Source organism: Festucalex cinctus, chromosome 15 (assembly GCF_051991245.1).
Source record: "Festucalex cinctus isolate MCC-2025b chromosome 15, RoL_Fcin_1.0, whole genome shotgun sequence".
NCBI classification, from domain to species: domain Eukaryota; kingdom Metazoa; phylum Chordata; class Actinopteri; order Syngnathiformes; family Syngnathidae; genus Festucalex; species Festucalex cinctus.
The window spans coordinates 3,781,910-3,794,951 of record NC_135425.1 but is presented as its reverse complement, the minus strand read 5'-3'; the positions used below and the strand labels follow the sequence as shown (position 1 = coordinate 3,794,951).

Genomic DNA, 13,042 nt, shown 5'->3' with positions numbered 1-13,042 from the left:
TGCTTTATTTCAATGGTCAAGTACTTCATAACCACACCTACTTATGCTTGTCCTTGCATATATAGTAGACAACAAAGAGCTCTTTCAACAAAAGACATTTCCATCTACAAAGTCATACAAGGTAAGCACTCTATAAATTCTGCAATCACTACACTTCTATTCCTAAATTATCACTTCAAATACCAACAATGGTTAATACAGCTACAAATTTCTTGTATGTTTATGAAGTATGATACTGTATTTATTTCTACTCCTTTGCTTTTCTACAGAACATGAACAAATCACCAAGCAAATTCTCTTTTGATAAAGACCCTCTAATCATCTCCATACGCAAAGATTGCCAACTTTTTTCCGTAAGTATACAATACATAAACTAAACAGGACAACTTTCTCAATCATATACAGTATGCCATACATATATGTATTAAGTTCTCATTTATTAACAGGTTTGTTAAAGGCACCTTTAGTGTGTTTTTCTGTTTGTAATGTTTCTCCACGAGCACGTCTAGCCATTGATATCATGTAGAACACATATGCTAACCTTTTAGAGACAATTGAAGCTTACTTGCACAGTAGCCACTATCTTAACCACTTAATTCACATGTCTACTTGACAACTTATTACATGTAGTGAAATGGTACTTTGTGCGTCTTATGCTTTTTTCTGAACACTGCTTTTCAACTCTTTCCTTAAAACCAATACATGCGGTACTGTTATACTGTATAAATATATATGTCCGTGTGTATATATTTGTATATTCTTTCAAATAAACTCGTTTTGACACACACAGCCATTGAGTAACATGCAACACGACCACAACGTTTTGCACCAACACGTTACACTTACATAACCATTTATGTACCTGTCGTATCCTTACTTTTATTCATCATTTCATCACACAATCCTAAAACATTGCTTTTTGACCCAGATGATTCAACTATACCATTTTTGCGTGTCTTATTACTTACTAGCTATATTATTTATTAACGGGCAAAAACTATGAATATAAGATCACCGTCAAATATTACGTCTGTAATATCCATATACAGTGCATTACATAATATGCATTTGTATTAAGACACTACCATGCTAAAAATATGCACACGACTGTTCTGTAAACTACACCTAAGACAACCAAACTTCACAGATCTAACATGATTCTTCATTCTTTTTTGTTCTACAGATGTATCAAATGCTGCCACAGAGACAGAAGAAGCCACTGAGGACATGCACGAAGACGATGATCACAATATAACAGGACAGGTTAACCCCCCTGAAGTTTTAGCCCGCAGGTCAAAGCGTCCTAGGACTAATTCATCCATGGAGGTTACATTATCCTAAGACAGACTATGTGCTAACCCAAACTCTTTGACCCCAAGGGATTCATCTGTCCCAGAAAACTTTTACACTAAAGAGTTTATCTGTCCTAGGGCGCTGTTAACCCCAGGTTAAAGTGTTATTTAATCTGTCCTGTTACAACAGCTATACATAAACAGCTGCATTCCTCTCCTGTTCCATCTCTCGCACTTCTTTCATCTCTTTTTCTCCTCTACTTATACCTATGCTTGCTCATGTGCTTTTTTCCCCTTTAGATGATGTCATTGGTTAGCCTGCTTCAAAGCTACATTTTTTCTTGAATAACTGTCACACATTTACTGTTTGCTGGACCCTACAAAACTGTCACAATACTTCACTATGTCATGAATACATATGTGTTGCACAGCGACACCACATTAAGAGTCATCAAAAAGCTTTTTATTTGATCACACACCATCTCTGTGCCATGCAATGTTTTCAAATGAACAGATGCTGGTTTTGAATATCAAACGAGCGACTTTTCATGAAACTTTGCACACACATCAGAAAGTCCACACTTTTGAATTTATTTTGGGAATTGTGCATCATTTTTGGCCTTTTACTGCACCTTTTTACACACAAGGCACGGCAAATGCATTTCTATTTTCCATGGTCCTTGTCTATTTAACAGTACCCCAACGTGCAAGTCCCCCGACTTGCATATACCCCAACGTGGCCCGGGTTGCGAGGGCCCTTTATAGCTGCTCGCAGCTCTAGTTATGTTTTGTTTTTGTTTTTTGTTTTTTTTATGCTAGAGCATACAGAAGGCTTTGATGTAGGGAGAGAAATTTGTGTCTTTATTTTCAATCAAACAAAAAAGGAATTTGCAATCAAAAAAAAATTTCAATCAAACAAAAAGGGGATTTGCAATCAAAAAAAAAATTCAATCAAACAAAAAGGGGATTTGCAACCTCAAATTTTAATCAAACAAAAAAGGGTTTTCATATAAAATAAAAATTTGCAAACAAAAAAAACCCATTTCAAACATGGATTTGTATTTTCTCACAAAACAAAACGAAAAAAATACTTGCAAAAGATTTTATTAAAATACAAATCCATGTTTGAAATGTTTTTTTTTGTTTGCAAATTTTTATTTTATATGAAAACCCTTTTTTGATTAAAATTTATTTGAGGTTGCAAATCCCCTTTTTGTTTGATTGAATTTTTTTTTGGATTGCAAATCCCCTTTTTGTTTGATTGAATTTTTTTTTTGATTGCAAATTCCTTTTTTGTTTGATTGAAAATAAAGACACAAATTTCTCTCCATATTGATGCAGCCTCTCAAATGCAAAGAACTGTTGCAGAAATGGTAGTTATTACACAAACGGCCAGCAGGTGGCAGCAGAGCAAAGGAGATCAATCAGGGCCATGTAGAACAAAAGCTCAATTACTTAGAATTTTAAATAGATTTGTGAAAACTGATGAAACTCAGCTCTCTTCTAATGCTAATTGCTGCAAAACGGAAACAGATAGAAACATACTTTTTTTTTCCTGATGAAAGAAGAGACTAATATTTCTTTTGATAGGTTCCATGCTTTATCGCAATAGAACACAATATTCTGTGGGCCTTGCAAAATCAGTCAAAATTCAGTAAAACAGCCAGAGCGAACGGGATTGCTTCTGTGAAAATGGCTGGGAGTGAATGACTTAAATAATATTTAATATTAAAATTAACAATAAAAATACCCCTCAAATTTTTCAGCTCGTGCCCTTTATGGCCGCTCGGATTTTTCTCAGTCCAGCATGCGGGCTCGAAAAGGTCACCGCTCGCCACTGGTGTGTGCAGTGGTTTATTTTAAACTCAAACAATGCAGTCTGTCATCATTGCCACATCAGGAGGGATTGTGTATTTTCCAAATGAACAAAAACCGAGTCCCACAAATCTGTCTTAGTTTTTTGTAACTTCTTCAACACAGGAGGTATTTCAGGATTAGATGGAAATGATAAAAACAAAATCCTTAATTGAGCCATATTCCTTTATGTTGGCGTGTGACACAAGATCGTGCTTCACATCATGTTGGTATCAGGTTTGAAGCCCTTTAGCCGTTTTCCTTCCATAGTACTAAGTGAATACTGTGGTCCGGCATGCTTGTTGCAAACACCAGTCCAGTGTCATTGTCCCCATCCAAGCCATTGAGCCAAGATGTCACACCAGCCAGGAAACTGGATCCACGTTTAGATTTCCTGTAGGGTGGTAGAGGCCAGCGTCCTGAAATCGCCTCTGTCCTGAGATCCATTACATAGAGGAAATTGTTGTCAAAAAGGAGTGCAAACACCTCACCAAAGCTCAGCAAGGACAAGTTGGCTGGATCCTGCGTTTTTATCACCCTGGGAAAACAAAACAATGTCTGATTAAGAGTTGGGGAAAAAGTAACATATTTATAATAGGCCGTGGGGTGAACCCCCAAAAAGTGAATAGAAAATTAGTTTCGCTCCACTGTCTGGGCACTACTTGTTCAATGCATTTTTTGATAGATAATACCCTTCTGAACTTTGGGTTAAAAGTTCACCCAATGTTTTCCTGCCCCAATTTTGTCACAAGCCAGAAATGCATATATAGGTAAATAACAAAAAACGAAAATCTTGTGCTGCAGTTTTTGGTTGTAAAACGTCTTACATTAAATTTGGCAACAGAAAATCATTCCCAGATGTTATAAATACATGTACCTAACATCAGAAACAAGTATTGGTGGTTTAGTGCAATCATGTGAATTTAGATCATTAAATTTGTGCCAAAAAAAAACAAAAAACGGTTCAACTGGAAGTGACACCAGCACACGAATGTTACATTTAGCAATGTTTATGTTTCATATATGAAAACAATTCACAACCTACTACGTAATGAAAGGTACACAAGAAGCAGCATACATCGGCCAAAAATACTACCATGCACCACAAACCTGGAACAAGGCAAAATGGACTAGATGGAAATAGATGCATTCAGAGCCCAGATTATTATAACATATAGAATATTTATTAAAGTATCAGATTATGTCATCACAGCATGTCATTTATATCCCCCCCCCACCCCCACCCATGCCCGACACACAAAAAATATTAATTAAAAAAAAAAACCAATCAAATAAAAATCTAATGTGCATTCACAATAAAACCATGGAACTTCAATGGAACAGCTTTGTTTTGGGCATTTTTTTGTGGAAAATGGAATACAGACATTTTTATTTTTGCTTGAAAAGTGTTAAAATGGAGAGTTAACATCGTGATAATGAAACAAACAAAATGGCAGATTTTACATAGATTTTACAGCCCTGCACTGTAAAGTGTCCTCGTATGCCCTGTGATTTTCCAACCTGATGTTGTACCAGCTATGTGTTAGTGTCACTTTCTTGGCTTACGTCAGTAGACTCAGTAGTTGATGTATCTGATGAGTGAGGTACCCTGTGTAAAAGTTTGTCAGTTGTTGATAATGTCTCTACAAAAACCATTTCAGAGGTGTTGCTCGAAAGGGGTGTGAAAAACCAGCTGGGGGAAATCACGCCTGAATCTTCGTTTCAGTATATCCTGCCTGAAATAGAAAATTAAAGAGAAAGATGAGCACAAGATACACATATTCACATCACACTAGGGCTGCTCTATTATGGAAAAAAATACTCATCACAATTATTTTGGTAATAAATGAAATCAAGATTATTCAAAACAATTATATTTGTTCAAATCAAGAAAATATTTAAACATTTGAAAATAAGACAATTACAATCATATAATATATAATTATGTTAGTTGCTTTTGGATCCAACAAAATTCATAATATATTATTATTATTATTGTTGTTGTTGTTATTATTATTATTATTATGTTAGCAAAAATGTGAAGTTGGGGTGCAGTGTGTGCAGTAAGATAGTTTTGACACGGGTGTGTGGTAAAATAACTCGTGTGGGCGTGCCACAACTCAAAATTAGTATGATTAGTGCTGCAGCTATCGAATATTTTGGTATTCGGATATCCTACTGAAAATTCTAGTGAATAATCGTATATTTGGATAGAAATAAAAATACACCTATAGGCCTATATACTTTCTTGGTCAAAGAACAATTATAAATACAGAAGACAAAAAAAAAACACATTTGCATGTAATAATTAACAACCAACTGTTTCTTATTTTTAGAGAATCAATTTTATTTATTTATTTTTTTCATCATCTCATCTGCCTGCAGCAACCCGCCTTTACACAAAAAAGAATTACATTATAAGTGTTATTGACACATCACCTCTTTACAGTATATGCATATCACAGATTTAAGTAAAGTAAAGTGTTTGTTGAGGTTGGTGAGAGAGAGTTTGGGGGAAAGGGAGGGTGTAGCTGTGACTCTCTATTATGACTGATGGGCACAGGTAACCCGAGTTTGGTAACCACTGTTGGATTCACTCGATAAATCATTCAGCAGCTCGCGTTTTTACTAAACTATAGCCTTAAAACTTAACCTAGCAACAAATTATTTTCAACCCTATACTAAATATCGGTCACATTAATAACGGAAATGGGCACGCGTGTGTGTAGCACATACCTGCCGACAATGTTTCTGCTTTGGCGAGATGATCCCTCTTCCGTGTTCCTTCCGATCCCAGACGAGTATAGTTTGAAATTTATTTTTACAAATGATGCAGATGGCTGGAAGGACGGGGCCAGCTGAAGCGATGGGCAAACCTGAACGGGAACGAAGTTTTTACCCCACTTTCTTTTTAACTTTTTTCTCCTTTCGCTCTTCTTCGCTCTCCGACGTTGTGGTCGCCATTTTTGATATGCGGTTGCTATGGTGAGGAGAAAGCAGCAGCTACCTGATTGGCTCATGTGACCTAAATCACACCGCTACCGACCTAATGGCACTACGCCCACACCAGAGATCACTGCGCCTCATTGCAAAATAGTGCCGGGGTTTCACCACCGAAAACACAAAATTGGCGGGTTTTCACAGGGTGAACTCCACGGATTCTTACTTACTACTGATAAATCTATTTTATGAAGTAAAGATTATTTAGTGCCCCTGGTAGTGGAGCGAAACTGAACGAAAACGTGTGTGACCTGACGGCCTATAATAAGCAAGAACAATTGACCAACACATTTCCTGGTTCATTGGTATTTAAGCAGTCAATTTTGCAATTCTAATAATATGACATGAAAGCTTGTATCTCACTGAAGGCCTGGGAAGGTCCGCACACATAGTGAGTGGTGCTTTTTCTGTCGGTTTCCTTCAGTGTTGCAAAATGTTGCAAAGCCTTTTCCCACACTCTCACAAACCCTCTTTATCCTCTCAAAACCCTTTTCTTGTCGCTAAGAAATTTTGAACATGTTAACTAGGGCCCGACCGATTAATCAGCCGCCGATTATAATCGGGCCAAATGGCCGATTATTTCCCCCTTAAAAACGTTATCGAAGAAAACAGAAGTTTACGACGTTGTGAAAGTGCCCTGAATGCACCATTTTGCTTTTGTAGCATTAGCAACTAGCAAGTGTGTAGCGTATGTTATTCTGTTCTCCCTAAGCATCCTTGAAGCTGTTTAATGACACCGCAGTTGGAGTTAACTGTAAAACTAACCACACAACATAAAGATTTACATCCACTGTATATTGAAATACAAAACATTCTTCGTTTCTCAAACATCGCTAGCCTAGCACGAACAGCAAGTTAGCAAATGCTAACAGGAAGACACGAAGTTAGCGTTGACTTCGTGAGTGTTTTTCCTTCAAATAACGAATATCCACACACAAATGTTGTGGAAAAACATACCCACAGCTGATAACACTACGCAAAGGAACAAATTGTTCCCAATGTGTGAAAAAATTTTTTTTTATTTTAATAGACTTCATTCGAAACCTTCTTCTGTACTCACTTTAAGTGTGTACGCCATGGATGCATGGCACCACACTGCCCTCAAGAGGCCAAAACGGACAGGAACAGTCAAGTTATCTTGATTTATATAGCACTTTCAAACAGCCTTACCTGTCAGTATTTGTATTATCCATCCATCCATCCATCCATTTTCTTGATTGCTTATTCCTGACAAGGGCCGCGGGGGGTGCTGGCGCCTATCTCAGCTGGCTCTGGGCAGCAGGCAGGGGACACCCTGGACTGGTTGCCAGCCAATCGCAAGGCACACGGAGACGAACAACCATCCACACTCACACCTAGGGACGATTCGGAGCACCCAATTAACCTGCCATGCATGTCTTTGGAATGTGGGAGGAGACCGGAGTACCCGGAGAAGACCCACGCGGGCACGGGGAGAACATGCAAACTCCACCCAGGAAGGCCGGAGCCTGGACTCGAACCGGAGTCCTCAGAATTGGGAGGCGGATATGCTAACCACTCGAACACCGTGCCGCCCTATTTGTATTATATATATTTTAAATAAATAATCAGCAGATTAATCGGTAATCAGTATTTTTTTCTGCCAAAAATCGGTATCGGCATCGGCCTCAAAAAGTGCACATCGGTCGAGCCCTAATGTTAACCCTGCCAAGCCTGCGCCGCTCAGTGAGGTACGAGCTTACGGTCCAACACACGTCGAGCAACCCGACCAAACACGAGAGAGCGAATAATCGCAAACAAATTACAGCATATTCGGCAATTCATAACCGCATGTCTGGCAATTAGTCACTAACTCATTGCAACAGAAAAACTGCAATCCCTGGTGTTCTCATGATATTCAGTCAGGGCTTTTTGATGACCAGCCAACATGGCTGTTGACTTTGAAAGTTACGAGCAAATACATTTTCCACCAGCCAATTTTTTTTTCCAGTGAAAATTTTCCCAGATTTTTTTTTTTTCTTTTTGAAGCCCCTCAACATAAACAACAGGATGTCTATGGCAGCACGTTATGTCGTCTTTAATACACTGATTCTGAAACGTATAGTAACGTACTCCTCCTCATCCATACGGTCTATGAAAGACCTGCTGTTTTTCTCCAATTGCATTAGCATTTCCTTACATCTCCAACTCAACATACTTCTTTCATTTTCAATTAAGAGAGTATGGGGACATCTTCAATTTAGAATTCTACACATTTAAAGACGTGTTTAATGATTGATTTACGACAGAAAACTGCCCATTTCTAGGCTTGCATCATTCACATACAAATGTTATATAACTGCGCACTGTTTCTCACTTTAATTCATTCGTTGCTCTCGGGTGTATTTCACAAAGCAGGTTTAGTAAGAAATCTGGGTAAAGAAACTCTAAAAGGTGGGAAACTCTTCGTCTTCCATTTCAGAAAGGGAGGTACAGTCAAACCTCGGTTTTCGAACATAATCCGTTCCAGAAGGCTGTTCCAAAAGCGAATTGTTCGAAATCCGAAAAAGTTTTTCCCATTATAATTAATGTAAATAATTTTAATCCGTTCCAAGTCGAAAAAAACTTTTCCCAAGTTTTTTTTTTTTTTTTAAATTATTTTAAACCATAAACTGCACTGTATACTGTTACCATAAATAGAAAAGGGTAGAAATAAACATTGATTTCTTTTAATAGAAGATATCCTATCTAAAATGATGAAAAACAAAAACAAAATGCACTTGCTTTCTTTGAAACCATGATTACGGGCTAATACACGATGCAAAAAAAAAAAAAAGAAAAAAAAAAGGTTTGACTGTAGCTGAAACCAGAGGATAAGAGGGAACTCTAGCCTGTTTCATAAAAAGAGGTAATTTAAGCTTTCGGTCAGTTACCATAGCAACATGGTCTGTCAACCTAATCTGGTTGGCAGGTTTTCCACAATGAACCTCGAGGTTTACTCCGTCCCGTCCCCCTTTCAGACGCACACACGACAATTCATTTCCTCATTATTCAGTCTGCTGAGGCGACTTTTTGAGTAAAAATGCCTGTAGTCCATAGCGTAAAGTCCACTTTTGTCACAAACATGGCATGTCCTTTTGACAATGAGTCTTGATGAAGATGCCGCTTTATTGCGTAGGGAATTAAATATTCATCGCGAGAATGTTATCGGACCGCGCATATATGCCGGCATTTCCGCACAGTTAACTTTTTGAGCGGTACAGTTTCACATCACAGTCATCTACATTTGCAACATTACCAGACGTAGTCATAGGCGCTCACATCGGAGCGGTTTTGCGCTCCATTTTTTTTATTATACCCGTTTGAATAGTTTTTATATTTCATCTTAAATCAAGTGCGCAGGATTGCACCTAAATGACATTAATTAGTGAGCCATCATTCAACAGGTTTCCCCTGTAATATTGTGATTGCAAAGGACTATACATTTACATTTACGCATTGACCGGAGCAGCAAATGTTCTCCCACGCTGCCTTCGTCTATGGGGAGCCGCTGCAGTGTTGCACCTTGTTTGTTTTTTTCCCGGTTGAGAAGGGCAAAAAATAAATAAAAAAGCAACGCGGAAGCACAGGGCGGCGCCGCGCTCGGCTTCCCTGTTGCCATGGTGACTCAACGAATCGGGGCTCCATTGAGGCGGTCTTTTTAAGTCCAGGTGAGACTACTCAGCGTTGATATAACTCACTAGAATCAGCTGGACTGGAACCGAAAACGCTGAGTTTCCTATCTGAGGGTATGTCAACTCGTTGTTCATGGTTAATCTCATAGTTTGTTGAACCTGCTTTGTTAAATACACCCCTAGACTCAAATTGCGACCGTATATTTCTTTCAACACTTTTCATCTGTTTACCACTTGTGAAATGGACTCTATGCACAAATAGTGTTTCCAGGAAAATCTCGGAGCGCACCGCCCTTTCCGGTAGTGGCGATCGTCATTTGTTTTCCTTCAGAGAACCTCACCAGTTTTCAGCGTTTTGGAGTACATTTTCTTCATTGTTTCTTATGAGTGTGGTTGCGTGCATTTGTCAAGGCATCGAAGAAGAGGAGAGACGACAGTACGTCGAGCAATCACTGCTGTGTGCGCAGATAGACAGGTTTAACTCTGCCTTGTTTTTTTTCCCCTCTTATTCTGACCACTGGAGCCAGTTTGTTGTAATTTGGTAACATTGGCAGGGATAACTCGATCGCACAAGGGCGCCGTTTGTTAACAGTTAAACGTTTTAATTTCCATGTGCCTGTATGTATATTATTCCCATGTGCCATTTTATTTTATTAAAAACATTAAAATATTTATGAGTCATTATTGCACCGCTGACAACGCTGTCGGATTTCCATAGCAAGCACGTTTCAGCATGTCACCATGGGCTGACATGAAAAAAATCAACAGCAGAGGCATTACATCTGCTTCAAAATATTGACGACCTCGGCAAAGAGACGAAGAGTAGGCTACAGACCAGAGAGGAGTTTTTGGTTGGTTGGTTTATTGAACATATTAACACATTACAAAATATAAGTTGAAGTTAAAATAAAAAATTGAAGAAAGAAATTGTCATAAATTACATGTTCAAAAGGAGTAGGAAGAAGTGCAATAATTGATCAGGTCCTTCCTATTCTATCGTGTTAATGTTCTAATAAACTATTCTTATCTAATAAAAACAAAAACAAAACATAACTAGAGCTGCGAGCAGCTATAAAGGGCCCTCGCAGCCCGGGCCACATTGGGGTATTTGCACGTTGGGGTACTTGCACGTTGGGGTACGAGCACATTGGGGTACTGGCACATTAGGAGCAAAATTTCTTTTAACATGGCATGATAAACCTTTACATGTGGATTTTTTTTGCTAGGTGTCATGTGTGTGTCAAGCTCAATGGGTTTTGGTGATTGTTAAGATCTGCAAAAATAAGCGTCCTTTTTTATTTTTAGGGAATGAGTTGACCTGATTGGTATTTTTTGCAAAAGTATATATACCCATCATTGCTCGTACTCATTGCACGATGTTGCTTTTATTGTCCATAGAGGCTATCAAAAATAAATAAAACCAAATAAAAAAGTACATATGTTTGGATCGGTCTGATACCAGTGAACATCTTGAGTAGTGGAAAAAGTAAAAGAATATTCATAAATGACTTAGTTATTACACTTACAATGAGTTCACAAATTTTGTACAAAATACCGTAAGTGGGGTTGTTGTTGTTTTTGTTTTTTTTTATGCCTCAAGGACTAGGTGGCGCTGTATTTATAACTGAATTTTGTCATAGAGATACCTTCACGCCTTGACTATAAATATACATGGCAAGTTTGGGATTTTTTGAAGCATGTACCGGGGAGTTATTAAGCATATACTTCATTCACGATACTGCTTTTAACGTCCATAGCGGCTATCAAAAATAAATAAAAATAAATAAAAAATACGTATGTTTGGATAGGTCTGATGCCAGTGAACATTTTGAGTGGTGGAAAGTAAAAGAGTATTCATAAATGACTTAGTTATCACACTGAGAATGAGTTTACAATTTTTGTAAAAATACCGTAAGTGGGGTATTTTTTTTCATGCCTCAAGGGCTAGGTGGCGCTGCATATATAACTGAATGTTGTCATATAGATAGCTTCAGGCCTTGACTATAAACATACATGTCAAGTTTGGGATTTTTTGGAGCATGTACCGGGGAGTTATTAAGCATATCCTTTTTCAGTGCGAAACACAAAATTTGATGCTCCGCCCTCATCATATAGTATTCCGAAAAGTCAAGAGTTTTCCCACTGTCGCTGGCTCAGGTCTTGACATGGCCCAGGTCAAGTCTGAAGTCAGTCGGATGAAACGTGTAGGAGAAGTGGGCAAAATTATGCCCCCTGTAAATGTGCTAAAATCGTAAAAAATGGGACATTCAAAAATTCGTAGCTCGCTTCCTGTTCATTTTAGCACATGGGTCCAAGTGACTTTTTTTGTAGGTCTTGGGCTCCCTCATACACCTAAAAATTTCCAAAGATCTTGCTTCAACGTACAAGCGGGGCTGCTTAGTTAAAGATTTCTAGGGGGCGCTATTGAGTCATTTTTGTAAAAATAGCACAATCCACGATAAAATATTGCTCATTTTGCCAGGCCAGATGTGTGTGCCAAGTTTCATGTGTTTCTGTGCCAGTTTAGGCTCTCAAAATTGGCGTTGTTTTCTTGCCAAACAGCGCTTAGCCACGCCCACAGTGATTCGCGAAAACTCACAAACTTCGTGTTGTGACAGCATGAAGGCCGAAACCCTCATCTGAGCAAATATGAGGTAGGTCCAGTTAACGTGTTTGGAGAAGAACGTTGAAGAAAATTCGTAAGAAAAAAAATTGCCACTAGGTGGCACTATCAGTAAGATGAAATATAACTTCATAGATGTCTTTAGGGCTGGACTCTCATCAAATGTGTGAAATTTTGAGAAGATAGGATCATCTCGGTCAAGTTAATGCAGCTTTTATTTTCACGAAAAATCTTCAGATTTTGCGTCACCGTAGCGGCCACGCCCTTTGACGAAAAGTTACAATATTCGGTGTGGGGCATGATCAACATCTTAAGGCTTTTCTGACCAATTTTCAAATGGATCCCTTCAACAAGCTCAGCACAGTAGCTAAAAACGTGAAGTATGACATTTATTGTAACCACTAGGTGGCGCTATATGTATAACTGAATTTTGTCATATAGATGTTTTCAGGCTGTGACTATTACGTTGCCTGAGAAGTTTGAGATTTTTTGGAGCTTGAACATGGGAGTTATTAAGCATTTGCTCTTTCTGGACAAATGACATTTTAAAGGCAATATTTGATGCTCCGCCCCCGTCGTATAGTATTTCGAAAAGGCAAGATGTTTTGCCCAGCTGTTCTCTTCGGTCTTGAGATGATAAA

General features: G+C 38.3%; 1 protein-coding gene across 5 annotated transcripts in view; it reads right to left on the bottom strand.

Annotated features, from left to right (window-relative positions):
* Positions 1 to 2,551: 2,551 nt before the first annotated feature.
* Positions 2,552 to 13,042, bottom strand: part of fbxw2 (F-box and WD repeat domain containing 2) — a 461,765-nt gene continuing 451,274 nt past the window's right edge. For 3 of the 5 annotated variants that reach the window (XM_077497751.1, XM_077497755.1, XM_077497748.1), the window contains one exon: positions 2,552 to 3,684. In XM_077497751.1, coding sequence (XP_077353877.1) covers positions 3,396 to 3,684 — 289 coding nt within the window. In that variant the 3' untranslated portion in view covers positions 2,552 to 3,395. Of the gene's footprint in view, positions 3,685 to 7,383; positions 7,502 to 13,042 lie in introns of those variants that run through there. The other 2 variants (XM_077497752.1, XM_077497754.1) reach the window with 2 other exon arrangements.